Source organism: Oncorhynchus mykiss, chromosome 3 (assembly GCF_013265735.2).
Source record: "Oncorhynchus mykiss isolate Arlee chromosome 3, USDA_OmykA_1.1, whole genome shotgun sequence".
In the NCBI taxonomy this organism is placed as follows: Eukaryota; Metazoa; Chordata; class Actinopteri; order Salmoniformes; family Salmonidae; genus Oncorhynchus; species Oncorhynchus mykiss.
The window spans coordinates 46,392,574-46,414,148 of record NC_048567.1 but is presented as its reverse complement, the minus strand read 5'-3'; the positions used below and the strand labels follow the sequence as shown (position 1 = coordinate 46,414,148).

The 21,575-nt window shown below is 44.0% G+C and overlaps 1 protein-coding gene across 7 annotated transcripts in view; it reads right to left on the bottom strand.

The window, feature by feature from the left end:
* Positions 1-21,575, bottom strand: part of LOC110520040 (myosin light chain kinase, smooth muscle) — a 99,954-nt gene that overhangs the window by 27,653 nt on the left and 50,726 nt on the right. For 6 of the 7 annotated variants that reach the window (XM_036974285.1, XM_021597013.2, XM_021597014.2 and 3 more), the window contains 9 exons: positions 20,927-21,519; positions 19,213-19,416; positions 17,918-18,052; positions 14,320-14,499; positions 5,075-5,212; positions 3,766-3,963; positions 3,256-3,502; positions 1,830-1,910; positions 649-1,472 (listed from right to left, as the gene is read on the bottom strand). In XM_036974285.1, coding sequence (XP_036830180.1) covers positions 649-1,472; positions 1,830-1,910; positions 3,256-3,502; positions 3,766-3,963; positions 5,075-5,212; positions 14,320-14,499; positions 17,918-18,052; positions 19,213-19,416; positions 20,927-21,519 — 2,600 coding nt within the window. The remainder of the gene's footprint in view (positions 1-648; positions 1,473-1,829; positions 1,911-3,255; positions 3,503-3,765; positions 3,964-5,074; positions 5,213-14,319; positions 14,500-17,917; positions 18,053-19,212; positions 19,417-20,926; positions 21,520-21,575) is intronic. The other variant, XM_021597016.2, reaches the window with a different exon arrangement.

Below are 21,575 nucleotides of genomic sequence, written 5' to 3'. Positions count from 1 at the left end.
TAGCCTCGTTATTATTTTATTGTTTCTCTCATTTTTTACTTTAGTTTATTTTGTAGATATTTTTCTTAAATTGCATTTTTCTAAAAACTGCATTGTTGGTTAAGGGCTTGTAAGTAAGCATTTCCCGGTAAGGTCTACACTTGTATTCGGTGCGTGTGACAAATACAATTTGATTGACTTCCTTATCTAAAGGGACTTGTTCCCATCATATCCCATATCAAATGCCTGTAATACTTCGGTGAAGGAGGGAAAACTCAGTCATATCACTGTCTTTCTGTCTGTCATAGACACACTACTTTCTAATATTGGAAGCCAAGCCTCCACAGACATGAATAAGGCATTAATGAAATGGAATGCGTCCCAAATGGTAGCTTCGTCCCCATGTCCCTAAAACTCAACTCTGGAACCTTGAAGCCAGTTCCACAGCGATGTTTCATTGTTCCCCTCTAATCAGGGACTGATTTACATTAGGTGCAATTAACTATCAGGTAGAACAGAAAACCATTCATGCTCCGGACCTCGTAGGGTACGAGTTGAATACCCCTGCCCTATGTAGTGCACTACTTTTGGGCTCTGGACTATAAAAAGGGAATAGGGTACCATTTGGGAGGCAGACATGGTCGTTTTAGTAGTAGGCCACACATTTACCTTCGTTGGACAGCTTGATAAACTTGGACGGCTTGATGACCTTCCCGTCTAGTGTCCAGGTAGTGGTAGCAGGGGGGTCACAGATCACCTGGCACTGTAGTCGCAGTCGAGCCCCGTCCACCACGCTCACATCACTCAGCTTCTGACTGAACGCTGGCTCCTTTCCAATGTTGTTATTCTTCTTATCAATAATCCCACCATCCACACAGTTGACAGCGTTCTTCTCCTTCTCTTTCTTGTCAGGGGAAGAAGCAGGAGCTTTGGGTGTTGCTGCTGCTGGTACCAGAGCTGCTGCTGGAGCAGGGCTCTCCCCGTTGTTCTCCAAGCTCGTCTGCTTCTTCTTGTTGGCCAGAACCGATCTAAAATCTGCAGGCTCTCCTTTTTCGGCAGGAGCGGCGCCTTGTTTAGGGGCTCCCCCCTTCTTCCCCAGGACGGCTCTGAAGTCCACCTGTGCGGGAGCGTTGACCTTCCTCTCATCTTCAGACAGGGTCTTCGGCTTGACCCCTCTGGGCTGGAGCTGGCTCCTGAAGTCCATCTGTTCCGCCGTGATCTCCTTCAGGTCCTCCTCGGAGACGCTCTTGGTGGTGACTTTCCTGCCCAGCACCGTGCGGAAGTCGCGCTGCTCAGCCTCCTGCAGGCGGATCTGGTCCTCGGGGTGCTCCTTGGTCTCCACGCGCCTCTTCAGGAGTCCTCGGGCTGCGCTGGGCTCCTCCGACTCCTGCTGCTGCTGAATGGAGCTGCTGCTAGCGCTAGTGCTGCTGCTCGGTGCTCCTCTGCCTCGCACTGTCCCGTCCACTCCTCCCACACGCTGACAAGGCTCAAGCCTGCAGTAGCACAGAGAGACAGAGAGAGGGAAAAAAACAGTGGTCGTTTAAAAGCCCCGACATCCACTGGTTAATTGGGGGGGGACCACAACTCAACTTGATGTTACATCAGAGATGACTTCAGTAGCCTTATTAGGGCATGCACCCTGAACGGGGCCCCATCCCCCAAGCCCCTGGCTTTGAACAATGGCACAGCTGGAAAAGGTACTGTAAACAATTTATTTGGTTATATTCAGGGATTAAGCTGATTCGAAACCGGGGTCTGGGGAGGGGGGAGTTAGTGGGGAGAAGGGAAGGCAAAAATAGTCCAGGCTGAGGGGACTCGACAGTGAAGCAGTAGGATAGCTAGTTACATACATTTGGTGCTCTCCACTGGACACCACAGCACCCTCACTGACCAACAGAGTGGCAACACAACTGCAGTCACCCACTTTGTTCCTAGAAGAAAAGAGAAAGAGGATGAGAAGGTGAATGGAAAACTAGGGAGGGGGAAGGTTTTAACTACTGGCCCTTGCTTTTAAGACCAAATCAAGAAGAGGCTCAGTGATGTGTCTCAGTGATGCCGGTCTTGGATTGCCCTAAAAACATACTTTTTCAACATTCGTAATCCTCATACTAATCCATGTATTATAATAACCAATCAAAACATTGATTTAAAATTCAACTTTGGCATAGGCAGACATGTGGTAGTAGCACCTTATAGTAGTGGTTCTCAAACTGTTTGACCAGCACACATTTTCAAGACACAAGATACAGAAATAAACTACATTTTACACTTAACAAGCGGAACTGGAGCGCCAAGTGTAGGTCCAAGAGGCTTCTAAACAGCTTCTACCCCCAAGCCATAAGACTCCGGAACACCTCATCGAATGGCTACCCAGACTATTGGCATTTGCCACCCCCCCTCTTTTACACTGCTGCTACTCTGTGGTTATCGTCTATGCGTAGCCACTTTAATAACACATGTAGATATTACCTCAACTAACCGGTACCCCCTGTACATAGTCTCACTATTGTTATTTTACTGCTGCTCTTTAATTACTTGTTATTCTTATCCATATTTTTTTGTAAACTGCATTGTTGGTTAGGGGCTCGTAAGTAAGCTTTTCACTGTAAGGTCTACTACACCTGTTGTATTCGGCGCATGTGACTAATACAATTTGATTTGATCGGATGAATAGCATGGTCTGTCTGTCTAGCTTTTGCCTTCCTCACAAATATCGTAATAAATTAGCCAGAATGTTACATCATCAGCCACAGGTATTGAAAGCAGTGTGATGTTACAGCTATATTTATACATACAGCCAGTAACGTACACAAGTGCTTTCTGGTCACTAATCTGGAAGTGTGTGCCCGCCTTTGCGTGCCAATGCCGATGACTGGTCTTTAGTCATGATCAACAGTCAAGACGCGCAACGTTTTGGCTCTGAATCACAGAGATGTTTTTTAAAGAAGAATTTGGTCCAATATTTGTCGGCCTATGTTGCTAACCAGATTGAATAGGCAAAGGTCTACATATAAAATAGCAATGGTATATTCAGCTTATTAAAATATGTTTGGAAACAAAATATTGTCCCCCCGTTCAGTTTCCCAAAACCTTCTCTCGACCTCCCGGGAGGTCGGGACCCCCAGCTTCAAAACAACTACCTTATAGTATGTTATATTGTAAATGGCAGTGTTATTGTGTTCCAACATAAACAGCCCCTTCTCCCGATACTACAGAAGTGAGTCATCTACTGTGTAAGGAGTCCAGCGCGTCTCAAATGGCACCGCAGAAGCCTACCTCAGGCTGATCTCGTAGTCCCCGGCGTGGTGGGGCCGGACTCGCCTGATGAGCAGGGACACCACATCCTCTTTCTGCAGAATCTCATAGTCCAGCCCAGTGGTCACCACCTGGCCCTGCTTCATCCAGCTCCACTGGGGGAAGGGGTCCCCAGCGATGGCACAGGACAGCAGGACATTCTGGCCCAAGGAGGCAGTGGTGGACTTGGGCTTAGTGATGAACCAGGGCTGCACCCCGTCCTGGGGCTCTGGAAGACAGAGACAGACAACATTATGGCATGACTAGGGTTGTGAATTTCCTGTAACTTTTTTCCATAAAATCCTGGTTGGAAGATTCCCTGATTTCCAACTTATTCCGGATTCCTGATTCCAGAAATATTCCAAAAATCGGGATATCTGGAAAACCTGGGAATTTGGGGGAAAATGACCCTAGGCACAAACTACATCCTACTAGAGATATTTCATCAGAGATACTGAGCTAGCTTAGGTGGAGTTTAGGCTACTAGCCTACCTTGTACAGTGAGCGAGGCCTGGGTGCGAACCTCTCCCACTTCGTTCCACACCTCACAGGTGTACTTCCCAGTGTCCTCAGGGAAGACTTCCTGGATGAACAGACTGCATTGGTTCCCCTTCCGCTCAAAGTGGAAGTCCTCTGACTTCTGGATCTCCTTCCCATTGTGGAGCCACACAATCTCTGGATGAGGATTCCCTACGACCACAACATTTGACATTAAACCTTGTGTTTGGACGTGGTTGTGTTTGGCTTTGTCTACCTGGTCACTGTCTCCAAATTACTTTTTTTAGCATTATTGTCCAAAGACCAATGTAAGTCATTGTTCCAGAAGTTAACATTTTTCTTGCTTCATGCCCCAATCATCTTAAAAAGTGTCTGACATGTATCGTTTAGCTCAATAAAGCTACTTCAAGATCATTTGGACATGAAACATAAAACATACTAATTGCTTGGATAATAAAGTTGATTTTTGGACAAACATGCTAAAAAGTTAGCATTTGAAGAAGGTGGCCAGGTAAACAAAACCAAAACATGGATTTCTGTCAGACTGCTTACTGAGTAAGGAAACCAATATGTAATTTAAAATCATTTGAATTGTGCCGTATAGTTAGTTACATGTTGTTATGACAGGTTGTGTTACATAACACATGCTGTGACTTAGAATTATCTTGCATAATATTATGCATTTTCCACACAGGTATGATGCATGGTATAATTGAATAAATTGCATGTGGATTACTGTCATCATAAATCTCCATAAGGAAATACAGTGAGAGACCATCCCGCTCCATCACTATTTACATTAAATGATGAAAGGCCTAGAATAATAACTTAAATCATACGCCATACTACTTGCGACTCCTGCGAACAACCTCTCAGACAAACAGGAAGTGGGATGATGAAGATGATATAATAAGAAATGATAATACTCCAAGAGGCTACCCATCCCCTCAGGTCACATGTTGGAAGGAAATGCAAATGCATAAAAACAACCAAAACCCAAACAACTTATCTCTGGGGGGCTGAGCAGGAAATACCAGTGTCTAAAGCAAACAGAGTTGCTAAAAACACTGAAAACAATAGCAAAAGATATGAGTTTTCCAGTCTGATTAATAGGAATAAGTGCCAACACAAGACACCGTACAGGGTTGAATGTATTCACTGTGGCACACCGTCATTGAAATGCTTTTCAACGGAATATAAAAACAAAGGTGTTTTTATTGGACTAGTCTAGGTAGTCCGGTTTCTTTCATTTGCTACCTAAAGAATATGACCTAGGAGGAGGAGAGACGAGGCCTTCTCTTACCCGTCACCTCTACGGTCATGATGACTTTGCTACCGTCCATGACTTTCAGATCCTTCAGACCTCGTAGGAATACAGGGGCAGACGGCTTCTTGGTGTCAACTGCATTTGGAGGGTCCGTCCTCTTGAAAATGTTCTTCGCTGAAATGTAACAACATTAGCAGGGTTACTTTAAGAACATGAGTAATTTACTAAGCAGCACACTAAGCCAAGACAACCAACTTGAGTTTCAGCATTTCCCCAATTGACTGTTTGTCATGTAAATCAATAGTTATTCTAGATGGAGTCTTGGAATACTATACAGTTCATTCGGAAAGTATTCAGACCCCTTCACTTTTCCCACATCTTGTTACATTACAGCCTTATTCTAAAATGGATCAAATAAAAATCCTCAATTTACACACAACACCCCATAATGACAACAAAAACAGGTTCAGAATTTTTTGCAAATGTATTCAAAATAAAAACAGACCTTATTTACATAACTATTCAGACGCTTTGCCATGAGACTCGAGATTGAGCTCAGGTGCATTCTGTTTCCATTGATCATCCTTGAGATGTTTCTACAACTTGATTGGAGTCAACCTGTGGTAAATTAAATTGATTGGACATGATTTGGAAAGGCACACACCTGTCTATATAAGATCCCACAGTTGACTGCATGTTAGAGCAAACACCAAGCCATGAGGTCGAAGGAATTGTCCGTAGAGCTCCGAGAAAGGATTGTGTTGAGGCACTCCAGCATCTCTCCAGCACTCCACCAATCAGACCTTTATGGTAGAGTGGCCAGACAGAAGCCCCTCCCCAGTAAAAGACACGACAACCCACTTGGAGTTTGCCAAAGGGTACCTAAAGGACTCTCAGACCATGAGAAACAAGATTCTCTGGTCTGATGAAACCAAGATTGAACTCCATGGCCTGAATACCAAGTGTCACATCTGGAGGAAACATGGCACCATCCCCACGGTGAAGCATGGTGGTGGCAACATCATGCTGTGGGGGATGTTTTTCAGCAGCAGGGACTAGGAGACTAGTCAGGATCAAGGGAAAGATGAACTGAGCAAAGTACAGAGAGATCCTTGATAAAAACCTGCTCCAGAGTGCTCAGGAGCGCAGACTGAGGCGAAGGTTCACCTTCCAACAGGACAATGACCCTAAGCACACAGCCAAGACAACGCAGGACTGGCTTTGGGACACGTCTCTGAATGTCCTTGAGTGGCCCGGCCAGAGCCCGGACTTGAACCCGATCAAACATCTCTGGAGAGACCTGAAAATAGCTGTGCAGCGACGCTCCCCATACTGTCCGAATGCACTATATATTAAGGCTGGAGTAGATTTCTTATAGTACTTCCCAAATGGCACCCTATTTCCTGTACATAGTGCAATACTTCTGACCTGAACCCTATGGGGTAATGCCACTTTAAGAATGTTTACATATCTCGCATTACTCATCTCATATGTATATGCTGTATCCTTAACTATCTATTGCATCTTAGCCACTGTCACTGCTCATCCATATATTTAATACTTATATATTCTCATCCCATTCCTTTACTAGATTGTGTGTAATAGGTTTTGTTGTAGAGTTTGTAAGAGATTAGGTTTTGTTGTGGAATTGTTAGATATTGCCTGTTCGATACTGCTGCACTGTCGGATCTAGAAGCATAGGCATAAGCATTTCGCTACACTCACAATAAAATCTGCATGTGACCAATAACATTTGATTTTGATTTGATTTGGGAGCCCTGTGCATCGCTTGGGAGTCTCCGCTTGTTCAGATAAAGATGAACCTCCTGGCCAAGAGCAAGAGCTCTCCTACATCAATTACTCTGCTGGCTGGCAATCTACTGCAGCCAGGACATCTGAAACCTACAGTACTGAAGAAACCATGCCAAAGAATGTGGGAAACTGTGTTCTCAATGACATTGGCAGCCAAGCGTATAGTCGGAAAACTTTCAGAGGCTCTGGAGCAGAACGTTACAAGTGTACAGCTGATCCTCATATGGACTTGTCATTGAAAAATTAGAGGTCGACCAATGATGAAAGCGGTGATGAAGACACGTCGGCGCCAAGGCACAGCGTGATGATTTGATCACGATTTATGGCACTGTCCGGATGGATGACCATATTTATACACATCACAGGAGTGAAGCACACCTTCGCCAGTGGCTTTCTCTGGGGCCCGGACATTGCCACGGAGGTCCAAGGATACTGGCACACTCAGAGGCATGACGATGGATTAAACTTGAGTTGACTAATGTATCTAACTGTATGGATTAAATTGTCATGTTTGGATCCCTTCAGTAGCTCTGAAGAGCTGCAAGTTAAGGATTTATCTTTACAGAATTGCTGAACTAAACTGGTCGCCGGACGGCGGTCAGTTCAAAGCCCCCATCATTTAGATTGAGTGTGTCGATTAGGTTTAGAGAATGATTGTGAAGTTTGATGCGTTTTGTTTGTTGGCCAGCAGAGTGATGCTAATTAATCGATGGAGGCAATTGAAATGGGTTGCTTCATTCATTGAGAACTTGTATTGCACATTTCCTGGCTATACTTTGTAGGCCTATGCCATAATGTGGTGTGTATGCTATGCTATTAGACAGACGATCTTCTACATTGTAGAAAAATGTATGGTATGTACACATTTTATAATTCTATTCTTATTGCATACTTGTAATGCATCTTTATCACTTTTAAATTGGCTTCATACTGTAGTCCTTGGAATTCAGAGTAATATTCTTTGTTTTGTTGTTCTGGACTAATGATAAATATACAGTACCAGTCAAAGGTTTGGCAACACCTATTCATTCATTTTAAAAAATATATATATTTTCTACATTGTAGAATAATAGTGAAGTAACACATATGGAATCATGTAGTAACCAAAAAAAAGTGTTATGAAAAATCTAAATATATATAGTACATTTGAGATTCTTCAAAGTAGCCACCCTTTGCCTTGACAGCTTTACACACACTTGGCATTCTCTCAACCTGCTTCATGAAGACTGAAGACTCTTGAATGACTTCCCACATATGCTAAGCACTTGTTGGCTGCTTTTTCTTCACTCTGCGGTCCACTTCATCCCAAACCATCTCACTTGGGTTGCGGTCTGGTGATTGTGGAGGCCAGGTCATCTGATGCAGCACTCCATCACTCTCCTTGGTCAAATAGCCCTTACACACCATCACACCTCCTCCTCCATGCTTCACGGTGGGAACCACACATGTGAAAAATCATCCGTTCACCTACTCTGCGTCTCACAAAGACATGCCGGTTGGAACCAAAAATCTCAAATTTGGACTCATCAAACCAAAGGACAGATTTCCACGGGTTTAATGTCCATTGGCCTGATTCTCGCAGTCTCCACTGAACAGTTGATGTTGAGATATGTCCGTTTCTTGAACTCTGTGAAGCATTTATTTGGGCTGCAATCTGAGGTGCAGTTAACTCTAATGAACTTATCCTCCGCAGCAGAGGTAACTCTGGGTCTTCCCTTCCCGTGGCGGTCCTCATGCGAGCCAGTTTCATCATAGCGCTCAATGGTGTTTGCGACTGCAATTGAAGAAACTTTCAAAGTTCTTGACATTTTCCAGATTACTTTAAGACATGAAGGTCAGTCAATGATGGACTGTCATTTCGCTTTGCTTATTTGAGCTGTTCTTGCCATAATATGGACTTGGTCTTTTACCAAATAGGGCTATCTTCTATATACCACCCCTACCTTGTCACAACAAAACTGGTTTGCTCAAATGTATTAAGAAGGAAATAAATGCTACAAATGAACTTTAAAACAAGGCACACCTATAAATTGAAATGCATTCCAGGTGACTACCTCATGATGCTGGTTGAGAGAATGCCACAAGTGTGCAAAGATGTCAAGGCAAAGGGTGACTACTTTGAAGAATCTCAAATAGATTTTGATTTGTTTAACACTTCTTTTTGGTTACTACATGATTCCATTAGTTATTTCATAGTTTTGATGCCATCACTATTATTCTACAATGTAGAAACTAGCAACAAAAACAAAAACGGAATGAGTAGGTGTGTCAATTTGACTGGTACTGTAATTATACTACACATCGTACACTTGGGTTCCACCTTGACAACTCTGCTCTAAACGTGACTCAAATAATGTGAGAACTTAGATCGCTAGAAACAGCTCATAAGTATCCAAACATTGTTAATTCCATTATGGTACAAGATAGACACATTATAGTCTGGTGATGCAACGATTAGCTATCTTGCTAGACCCGTCAGAGACGCACAGGGCTGTATACATTTTATACACATGATTATGGAGTCAGAATGAATAAATATTACGATAGAATTCCTCCTACTCTGATCACATTTCGTCATCCTCAGAAGTCGGGAGTAGAATTTCATCCATAACTACAGACTTGCCATCTGGAGAAGTTTCCAGAGCACAACGCAATGCTATTTCTGCGCCCCAAATGGCACCATTTTCCCTATTTAGTGCACTCTTTGTGAACAGAGCCCTGGTCAAAAGTAATACACTAAATAAGGAATAGGGTGCCATTTGGGATGAATACGAGATATGTCCTGAACGTTACCAGGTGCGCGTCCCAAAAGGCACCCTAACCCCTATACAGTGCACTACTTTTGATCGGACACGTTACAGTACTCCAATTACAGCTCGATCACCCTTTAGACCCGTGCTCTAAACACCACAGCGACGATCTGGACACTCCAAATGACTGATGATGTGATGTTATTGGCAAACTAGTGAGGTACATGTCCTGAAAAAGCAAACACTTGGATAATCTCATTAAAGATGACCATAGGACGTGAGGGATAAGGGGATTGCTCTTGCCAAGGTCTTTAAGAGTCCAAATCAAATTACTTGACTCATCATTGTACTTTAGTCATAATGGGGTAAAAAGTTGAATCTAATGATAAAAACATGCACTATCACAATACAGTTATATAGAAAGAAATCATATATCAAAATAAAAAGGGACAGAGGGAGCAAGAGGACAAGCTGTTCGGAGCGAAACAGGCACATTTCCACGAGGGACTTCTCTATTACGGAGGGCTTCCTGAGAGAGAGAGCGAGGACCTTTTTGGCCCTCGCTCTTTGATTCATACGCACCATGTATGGCGTTTGGTTCTACGTAGAGTCAACTAGTGGCCCTAACCTTGTGGACGTCAGGACCCTACAAGACAGGGCTTGTCATAAACACAGCCCACTGTCTGTATACATACCCAGCATGCCAGAGGGAGATCCAAGGCATCTCCAGCATGTTTCCATCAGCACTACTGCTTAAAAAGCCCCGTTTCACTGCTGCCTCAGGCTGCGCGTCCCAAATGGCACCCTATTCCCTTTATAATATACTAACTTTTCACCTGGGCCTATGGGAGCTTTCGTCAGCCCTGGTCAAAAGTAGTGGGAATATGGTGCCATTTGGGACCGACAGTAATCTGAGGAGCCCTCATAACAGTTTACACATGGCCCAAGGGCCCGACTTTAAACAAAAGTGAATAATAATGCAGGGAGCCTAACTGCGTGGGACATCCTCTAGCCCCTCTACCAATCCTAAGGCATGCAATACTCAACAGTCAATATAAACATTTTGCATTTCCCAAAGGCATTTCAATAGTAAAAAGAAACCATCACACCTTACAGTATTCATATATCATTGGAGGCTGCTGAGGGGAGGACGGCTCATAGTAATGGCTGGGATGGAGCGTAATGGAATGGTAACTAACACAAGAAAACCATCTGTTTCATACCATTCCATTCCGGCCATTATTATGAGCCGTCCTCCCTTCAGCAGCCTCCGCTGTCATATACTGTAGGTATATGTACAGTATGATGATCTTAACTGACAGCTAACACTGCCATGGCTGTTCTTCAACAATATCTTAGCTGTGTTGAACATAGCAGACTCACCCTACCTCTTAGACTGGCATCATATAAACGGGCACCAATCCACTCATCTACTTGTTCTCACAGGTTCAGTGTGATGCCAACTTGCCAAGCGAATCAACGGCCACTTGGCTTGCAGCTAGCCCATCTGCATGAAGCGTTGCATCTTTAAAATCAGGGCTTAGAAAGGAGACTCTTAATCAGATTGAAGTGAAGGTTAACCTGTAGATCGAGATCACTATGGAATCTTACAGTCAGTGTCATTACTGTTAAACATAAGTGTATTATAATGCATTATAAAGGACTTCATAGAAAGTGCTTCCAAACAGATTCCAAAAAGATTGGATTTTGGATGTCCTTAAAGTTATACTCTCTCACTGCTCTAGCACTCTTTTGCTACCAAAAAATGAATGAGTGCCATTAGTTCTTAATGCATGACCAAGATGGTTGGTGTGCTAGCAAGTCAAACAAGCTGTGTTTCCCTCTCTCTCTCTCTCTCATGCTGCATACTGAACTCACGGTGCATGTGTGGGAATATGATGGCATTTCACATTCTAAAAAGCTGAACCTCTGCCATGAAGCCCTGTGTGCGCTGAAAGACAACGTTTCTGTCCCAAATGGCACCCTATTCAGTGCACTACTTTTGACCAGGGTCATGGTAAAAAAATATTTAAAAAATAGTGGACCATATAGGGAATGTGGTGCCGTTTGGGATGTAGACAAGATGCATGCTGGAACAGAGAGAGCAGATGTTTCCTTAAATGCAACATCAGAGCCCTAAAATAGATATTCTCTTAGAGCAGCAGCGTTGCTTATCAAAGGGCTCAAAGTACTCTCAATATAGACATTTCAGGGCTTTAGTAAACAGTCAAATGCTCATTCTTCTGAGAAAAGAAGCATATTTCCCATCATGGATTGAGCACATTCTCAAAGCCAAACGATTGCTAAGAGCCTGATAGTATGAGACACATTTTATGTACAGTACCAGTCAAAAGTTTGGACACACCTACTCATTCAAGAGTTTCTTTATTGTTACTATTTTCTACATTGTCGAATAATAGTGAAAACATCCAAACTATGAAATAACACATATGGAATCATGTAGTAACCAAAAAAGGTGTTAAACAAATCAAAATACATTTTAGATTTGAGATTCTTTGCCTTGATGACAGCTTTGCACACTCTTGGCATTCTCTCAACCAAGTTCCCACATATGCTGAGGAGTTGTCTGCTTTTCCTTCACTCTGCGGTCCAACTCACCATCCCAAACCATCTCAATTGGGTTGAGGTCGAGGGAATTGTGGAGGGCAGGTCATCTGATACAACACTCCATCCTTCTCCTTCTTGGTCAAATAGCCCTTACACATCCTGGAGGTGTGTTTTGGGTCATTGTCTTGCTGAAAAACAAATTATAGTCCCACTAAGCTCAAACCAGATGGGATGGCGAATAGCTGCAGAATGCTGTGGTAGCCACGCTGGTTAAGTGTGCCCTGAATTCTAAATAAAACACAGACATTGTCACCAGCAACACACACCCACACCATCACACCTCCTCCTCCATGCTACACGGTGGGAACTACACATGCGGAGATCATCCGTTCACCTACTCTGCATCTGACTAAGACACGGCGGTTGGAACGAAAAAATCTCAAATTTGGACTCATCAGACGAAAGGAGATTTCCACCGGTCTAATGTCCATTACTCGTGTTTCTTGGCCCAAGCAAGTCTATTCTTCTTATTGGTGTCCTTTAGTAGGGGTTTCTTTTCAGCAATTAAACCATGAAGGCCTGATTCCTCTAAACAGTTGACGTTGAGATGTGTTTGTTACTTGAACTCTGTGAAGCATTTATTTGGGCTGCAATCTGAGGTGCAGTTAATTGCTGATTTCTGAGGCTAGGAACTAATGAACTTATCCCCTGCAGCAGAGATACCTCTGGGTCTTCCTTTCCTGTGGCAGTCCTTATGAGAGCCAGTTTCATCATAGCACTTGATGGTTTATGTGACTGCACTTGAATAAGCTTTCAAAGTTCTTGACATTTTCTGGATTGACTGACCTTCATGCATTAAAGTAATGATGGACTGTTGTTTCCCTTTGCTTATTTGAGCTGTTCTTGGCATAATACGGACTTGGAATTTCACTAAATATTGCTATATTCTATATACCACCACTACCGATCGGCTCAAATGCACTAAAAAATAAATGCCACAAATTAACTTTTAACAAGGCACACCAGTTAATTGAAATGCATTCCAGGTGACTACCTCATGAAGCTGGTTGAGAGAATGCCAAGAGTGTGCAAAGCTGTCAAGGCAAAGGGTGGCTACTTTGAAGAATCTCAAATATAAAATATATTTTGATTTGTTTAACACTTTGTTGGTTACTACATGATTCCATATGTGTTATGGCATAGTTGATGTCTTCACTACTATTCTACAATGTAGAAAACAGTAAAAAACTATTTTTAAAAAACCTTGAATGAGTCGGTGTCCAAAATTTTGTAATGTATAGATTTATATTTTACCGTATATGTTTCTATATATAGCATGTTTAAAGAATTTGTCAGCATAACATGCATGTGTGTTCAGATGTTCAATTTTTTTAATTTTCTTTTAATAACCTGAAATATTAATTTGGCATTCCCCTACATGACCATCATTTTAGTAAAGCAGACTTTTCCCTCGTCATAAAACAATATTTCCAAAGCCATTGTGGTGTACACTGAGTGTACAAAACATTAGGAACACCTGCTCTTTCCATGACATAAAGAGTGACCAGGTGAATCCAGGTGAAAGCTATGATCCCTTATTGATGTCACTTGTTAAATCCACTTCAAATCAGTGTAGATGAAGGTGAGGAGACAGGTTAAAGAAGGATTTTGAAGCCTTGAGACATGATTGTGTATGTGTGCCATTCAGAGTGTGAATGAGCAAGACAAACGATTTAAGTGTCTATGAACAATGTATGGTAGTTCTTGAGTGTGTCAAGAACTGCAACGCTGCTTTTCACACTCAACTGTTTACCCGTGTGTATCAAGAATGGTCCACCAATCAAAGGACATCCAGTCAACTTCACACAACTGTGGGAAGCATCGGAGTCAACATGGGCCAGCATCCCTATGGAACGCTTTCGACACCTTGTAAAGTCCATGCCCCGATGAATTGAGAATGTTCTGCGGGTAACAGGGGGTGCAACTCAATATTAGGAAGGTGTTCCTAATGTTTTGTACTCTCAGTGTAATGTGTATTGTATGTACCTAGTGTCTCAGAGTACGGGGTCATGATCAGTTATAACTTTTTGATCTTAATGAACAGCATGGACAGGGAGGAGCTGAACCCACTCTGAGAAGCTTGATACATACGGTCACTGTAGAGGCTCCCAAGCCCACCTTTGACGATGACTCTGGAAGTGCACACCGCTCTCCCATGGCTGTTCTCAGCGACACATGCGTACTGGCCTTCGTCCTCTGGCAGTGCACCCTGGACTGTGAGTTGGGTCAGGCCATTCTCAAAGGCAGAGTGGGCATGCGGCACTGGCTTGTCTGGAGGGGGAGTGGGGGAAGGAAGAAAGGAAAATGCGTCACACTCGGGGAGGAAACACCTAAACCCAGTCCACACACATCAAAAAAAAAAGTATCTTACACTAAGAGTGTAAAAGTTAAGGAGAGCAGTATTACACGGAGAGAGACGATTGAAGAAAGATTATTAGAAATTAAGCAAGAGACTAATATTCATTCATTCACATTGAACAAAGAAAACGTTGGCTGTGGAATCGCTCATAAAACAAATAAATGTGTGGTGGCAGAAAAAGACTGCACGAATGTAAAAAAATAACAACAACAACCTTGTAACTGATCGGATGTGTGTTTTCCTGCAGGCCTGAGTTTACACAGACAGGCAGCTAGCTAGCTCGGTGTTAAATTGATCCTGGATGGGTCTCCCGAGTGGCGCAGCGTTCTGTCGCAGTGCTTGCTTTGCCACTAGAGAACCTGGTTCGGGTCCAGGCTCTGTCGCAGCCGGCCGCGACCGGGAGACCAATCGGAAGGCGCACAATTGACCCAGGGTCGTCCGGGTTGAGGGAGAGCTTTGCCGGCAGGGATGTATCTGTCCCATCGTCCACTAGCGACTCCTGTGGTGGGCCGGGCGCAAATGCACGCTGACACGGTCGCCAGGTGTATGGCGTTTCCTTCGACACATTGGTGCAGCTGGCTGCCGGGTTAAATGGGTCGTCGTGTCAAGAAGCAGTGAGGCGTGGCTGGGTCGTGTTTCGGGGGACGCACGGCTCTCGACCTTCGCCTCTCCCGAGTCCATACGGGAGTTGCAGCGATGGGACAGGAACGTAACTACCAATTGGATACCACGAAATTGTGGAGAAAGTTTTGTAACTACAGCGCACAACATGATTCAATGCACCAGTAAATAAATCGGCACAATCACATTTTGGAGCTCAAATTGAGATCATGTATTCTGTGCTAATGACGACACAAAAAGAGAGTAACGGAGAGGAATGTACAATATGCCATATTTATGCACCACCTCTATATAAACGGCTCTTGCTCCCTCCCGGTGCTGGACCACCCAATCACAAGAAAGGCATTAACTTTGAAATCCAGGGGAGCCTTTTTTTTTGTCCTTGTGCTAAGCATTTCATAATCGGCCGGCACAGGTCAGAGTTTGGAAAGAGAGAGAGTCTCAGATGTCTGCTTTTGGAGCACAAAACACTTGCCAAGTCTAGCTGTGTGTAATATTTCAGAAGAGGTTTCAGGAGGCAGCGATGCATGTTTTTCCTTTATATGGTTCCTAGGCCTCATATTTGTTTAATGGCTGTGGGTGTATTTTCCAGCGGAAAGAACAGAGGGCTGCGAATCGGTCGGTGCTGGGATCCCTGCTGGGAGCGGGGACTATTTCTCTTCCCTGAGATAAGTGTGATGCCATTAACTGTCCATCCGTCTTCAAGAGACCAGAGTATAACATCAACAGTTCCCGTACAGCTCAGACCTGGAGCACTAAGAGAAGTGGCCTTGTGGAAACTATGGCTACGTCCCAAGTGACACCCTACTCTCTATATAGTGCACTACCCATAGGGGTCTGGTCAAAAAGTAGTATACTATGAAGGGAATAGGGTGCCATTTGGGACAGAAACTATGTTAGATCCTTCGCTAAAATCAGCAACAAGTCAATTCTATTTGAGTTTAAAGATTAAATCTCAAATTTTAAAGATGCCTCTTAAAGGCCCAGTGTAGACAAAATGTGATTTTCATATGTTTTATATTTCAGCACTATGAGGTTGAAATAATACTGTGGAGTTGTGAAAATAATGATAATGCCTTTCTAGTGTACTGTAAGAGCTGTTTGAAAAGACCGCCTGAAATGTCATCTTGTTTTGCCGAGATGAAGCTTTGGCCTGCCTGGTGACGTCACTACATGGTAAATTAGTTAATAAACCAATAAGAAAGTGCCAAACCGCTCTGCCAATAACAGCTAGTTTTCAATTTTCACCTCCCCACTCAGCCCACTCCCAGACAGTCCTAGCAAATTTCTTGCTTGAGAAATTGCTCTTTGCTAAGAAGCTATTTTTATTATTTTGTTTTACAATTAAGTACTGTAAGGTACTTAATTGTTACCCAGAAATGATTTGATATTTAGATTAAAACGACTGCATTGGACCTTTAATACTTTTCAGCTATGTTTTCTAACGAGGATAATTAAACTCAAACACATTTGGCCACCGAAGTAAAACAAAACACAAACAATTACATTGGCCAAGACACTTCTCAAACAAGTTCAGGAGACGAACTTTTGACTAGAAATGAAAGTTACAGTTAAGAACTGTAGCCCTATGTTGTGAGCCAAGTTAGGCTCAGGTGATAGATTGATTTTGTCTAACTCTTAACAAATTGTGATCCATCTTCATTAAATATGGAAGGATAAAAATGACCTAGCTACAATAAAAAAATACAATGTTCAGTTGGAATTCTGCTAGATGCCAAGCTTTCATTTTGGTTAGTGATATTGGGTACCCTTAGGACGTCCATACTCCCAAGGCTAAACCCTAACCCCTACTCTTACCCTAACCTTAACCCTTACCGTAACCAATTCAAACGTCAACTCCAATGAGACATAGACGTCCCAAGGCTCCCGTATAGCATTAATCCATTTGGGAGTTATGACCTTCAAAATTGCCCATTCAAGGGGTTTCCTCCGACATTCTCTACATAGAGCAGTTAAAGATGAAAAAGATCAACATTCTCTGTGTGGGATCTGACATATTACAGAGACACATGAGCCTTCAGCAGCAGAGCAGCCAGACCTGTGAAACGGTGGTCCTGTGATGGGCCGGCCTCATGCTGAGAGGGAAAGCAGTAGCAGACTTACTATGGCGGTGTCCCAAAGGGCACCCTATTACCTTTATAGTGCACTACTTTTGACCAGGGCCCGTAGTGCACTATATAGGGAATAGGGTGCCATTCGGGAACGCATGTAATAAATTACACACACCCCACCCCACCTAGCTGATCTATTCAAGAGGGTTCTGAGTACAGGGACTTTTTGTTATTCCTACCACTTCTCCCTTCACTTTTCATAGGAGTGGAAGGGATTTGTCTGTCCGTCCAATGAGGTGCAAAGCATTGAAAAACAGGATTATCACCCCCCTCTTGTGGTGACTGCTACTGCTAGGGTTGCACATTTCCGGTAATTTTTGCCAAATTCCCAGGTTTCCCAGAAATTCCAGTTGGAAATTATGGGAAAGTTACTGGAACTTTGCATCCTTAGTTACTGCAGGGGGAGATGCAGGGTGGCAGGTAGCCTACCGGTTTAAGAGCGTTGGGCCAGTAACCGAAAGATTGCTGGTTTGAATCCGTGAGCCGATTAGGTGAAAAATCTGTCCGTTGTGCCCTTGAGCATGGCACCTATTTCCTAAGTCAAATGTAAAATTGATTTAATGATGGGCTCTCTCACCGTTTAGGAGCCAGGAGATGTTAGGTAGAGGATCCCCCTCCACTGAACACTGCAGAAGGAAGTCCTGGCCCTCACTCACTGAACATCCCTTCAGGACAGTGCTGAACGCAGGGGGCTTGCCCTCCAGCTGTGGGTCTGCAGGCGAGGGAGTACACAGACAGAGTATTAAGAATACGACCTAAATGTATTACATTGGGGCCTTACATTTGAAATGCGTGGTACTGGTCAGTCTAACGGCCCATTTCCACCAGAAGACTTAACCCCAGCGTTTGGCCTAAAGTACCTGCCGCAAACAATACCTACCCGGACTTGGGACAACCGACCGCGGCATCAGCAAACTGGGTGTATGACCAGATGCAATCTTTCCTTCTCTCCAGTAGAGGGCATAGGTGGACAGGAATTGTGGCAGGTCATGTCTGGGAGGACACACACTCCCAACAAAAAGACCGCTCATCTCAAACACAATAACCTGAATATGTATAGAGTCTGACACGGCTCTGTATTATGGAAAATAAAAGCGATAAATTCTGGACTCTCCCTAAATTAAATCACCGTAGACTGGTGCCAGTACGTTTAGTCCAAACAAAACCACCAACCAGATTTCAAAACAGTTTCACTTGGACTATCATTCAATAAACAACCAACTGTTATTTGGTTAAAGACCGCAGACAGCTTATAAGGACCGGTCCAATAGCAACAGTGTCTCGTTTTAGTTGAACTCAGCCCAAAATCGGCATTGCCGCTGAGGAATGAACTAAACGGTCGATGTGCTCACCTCAGTTTAGCCTGCCTTCATCATTATCGTGTTTTGATTAAGACAGGCAGGGGAAATGAATTAGACGCTTATTTACCCAAAAAGGCAGAGCTGGCGACTGCGGAGACCATTTACGTCTAAACTACTGTACCTTCAACCATAGACCTGTCAGATGAAAAGGGTGACACGATACATATCCTTCACAACAAAGGGCCTTAGTTCACACTATTAAAACCAACAATGCTGCTCTCCCGTTCTCCTTTAGTTCCTGCCACAGTGTGTATGGTAAACACTTTTTGACCAGAGCCCTAACGGGTCCCAGGGACTCAAAGGAATGGGCACATTTTAGTGACTTCCCTAGCACCACACACCTGATTTAAAATAAATCAACTGCTCATCAAGCTTTGATCATTTTAAAAATCAGATGTGTGGTGCTAGGGCAAAAATGTAAAATGTTGCACCTCTTGGGTTCCCCAGGACCAGGATTCGGAAATGCTGGATAAAAATCAGGTGCCATTTGGGACCCAAACCAAGTACTTACTCTTGACCGTGAGGTTCCAAGTCGAGGACACCTTCCCAGTGCTAGTAGTCAGGGTGCATCCGTACGTCCCACTGTCCCTTTTCTGGACGTTGTCCACAGTGAGGATGTGAGTGTTGCCATCCTGCTGGAAGCTCAGCCCTGCTCTGGGCCTCAAAGGGAAGCCATCTTTAACCCAGCTCAGGCCAGCCACGGGAGAGCCTGAGACTGGAAGAGCACATTAACAGTCAATCTAATGGGTTAAATATGCAATGATAAAAGTAGCTAAGAACTGTTAGTGAACTGGTATTCGTGAATTGGCAAAAATGTGCATCTAAACATGACAAATACATACAGCATTTTACAGAGTTACGATTCATATAAGGAAATCAGTCAATTGAAATCAATTAATTCCTAATCCATGGATTTCACATGACTGGGAATACAGATATGCATCTGTTGGTCACAGATACCTTCAAAAAAAGGAAGGGTCGGGGAACAGAAAATCAGTCAGTATCTGGTGTGACCACCATTTTCCTCATGCAGCGCGACACATCTCCTTCGCATAGAGTTGATCAGGCTGTTGACTGTGACCAGTGGAATGTTGTTCCAATCCTCTTCAATGGCTGTGCGAAGTTGCTGGATATTGGCGGGAACTGGAACACGCTGTCGTACACGTAGATCCAGAGCATCCCACACGTGCTCAATGGGTGACATGTCTGGTGAGTATGCAGGCAATGGAAGAACTGGGACATTTTCAGCCTACAGGAATTATGTATAGATCCTTCCAACAATGGGCCATGCATCATCATGCTGAAACATGAGGTGGCGGATGAATGGGATGACAATAGGCCTCGGGATGTCGTCACGGTATCTCTGTGCATTCAAATTGCCATCAATAAAATGCAATTGTTTTCATTGTTCGTAGCCCATACCATAACCCCACCACCACCATAGGGCATTCTGTTCACAACGTTGACATTAGCAAACCGTCTGCCATCTGCCCAGTACAGTTGAAACCGTGAAAGCACATTTTTCCAGCGTGACAGTGACCATTGAAGGTCAAGACCCTGATGAGGACGACGAGCATGCAGGTGAGCTTCACTGGGACTGTTTCTGACAGTTCTTCGGTTGTGCAAACCCCCAGTTTCATCAGCTGTCTGGGTGGCTGGTCTCAGACCATCCCGCAAGTGAAGAAGCCAGATTTGGAGGTCCTGGGCTGGTGTGGTTACACTTGGTCTATGGTTGTGAGGTCGGTTGGACGTACAGTACTGCCAAATTCCCTAAAACGACATTGGAGGCGGCTAATGGTAGAGATATTAACATTCAATTCTCTGGCAACAGCTCTGGTGGACATTCCTACAGTCAGCATGCTAATTGCACACTCCCTCTAAACTTGAGACATATGTGGCATTGTGTTGTGACAAAACTGCACATTTTAGCATGGCCTTTTATTGTCCCAAGCACAAGGTGCACCTGTATAATGATCATGCTGTTTAATCACATTTTTGATATGCCACATCTGTTAGGTGGATGGATTATCTTGGCAAAGGTTAAATGCTCACTAACAGGGATGTAAACATATTTCTGCACAGCATTTTTAGAGGAATAAGATGTTTGTGCTTAAGGAACATTTCTGGGACCTTTTATTTCAGGTCATGAAACATGGGACCTACACTTTACATGTTGCATTTATATTTTTGTTCAATATAATACACCATAAGATGTTTTGAATCACCTTGGCATTTGAATGCGACTTTGGTCCCCTCTTTAGTGTCCTGGCTCTGAGGTACAGAGTCAAATTTTGGTGGAGCTCCAGCAGTCACTGCTGTCCTCGCTGACCTGCTCTCTCTGGCCTGCCTTCTAGTCTCTCTAGTGGGCTCTGGAGATGGCTGTGGGGGGCTCTGGACTCCCACTGGGGGGGTCTTCACCCTATCCCTTGTATCCCTCTCAGGGGCTGTGTGTGGGTCTGGGCTAGTCCTAGCAGCTCCCTGGCCTCTTAGATGGTGTTGCAGACTGGTGGAGCTGGCAGCCTTTGGGGTTGCCACTCCAGGCTTTCTAGGGGCCTCATCAGGCAGGTCTGCATGGGGCTTGGGAGACGCCAGGATGGTGGTCTTGGGAGACACCATGGTGTCCTTCCATGTTGCTTTGGTCAGCTCTGTGTGGTCTTTGGTCTCCCTGGTGAGTGTGGCGAGTCTCTCTCTGGTCTCAGTCCTGTCTCCTGTCTTGGTAGGTGAACGCCGGTCAGCGAGCAGGCCGTTACTTGTGTGCTTGACTTCGGGTGAGTCAGTTGTCTTTGGGACAGGGGCCACCGGAGCAGAGGGACCAAGGCTGTAGTAACACATTGTCAAGGGATTGAATATTTAACTGTAGAGAAATTCCTGTGG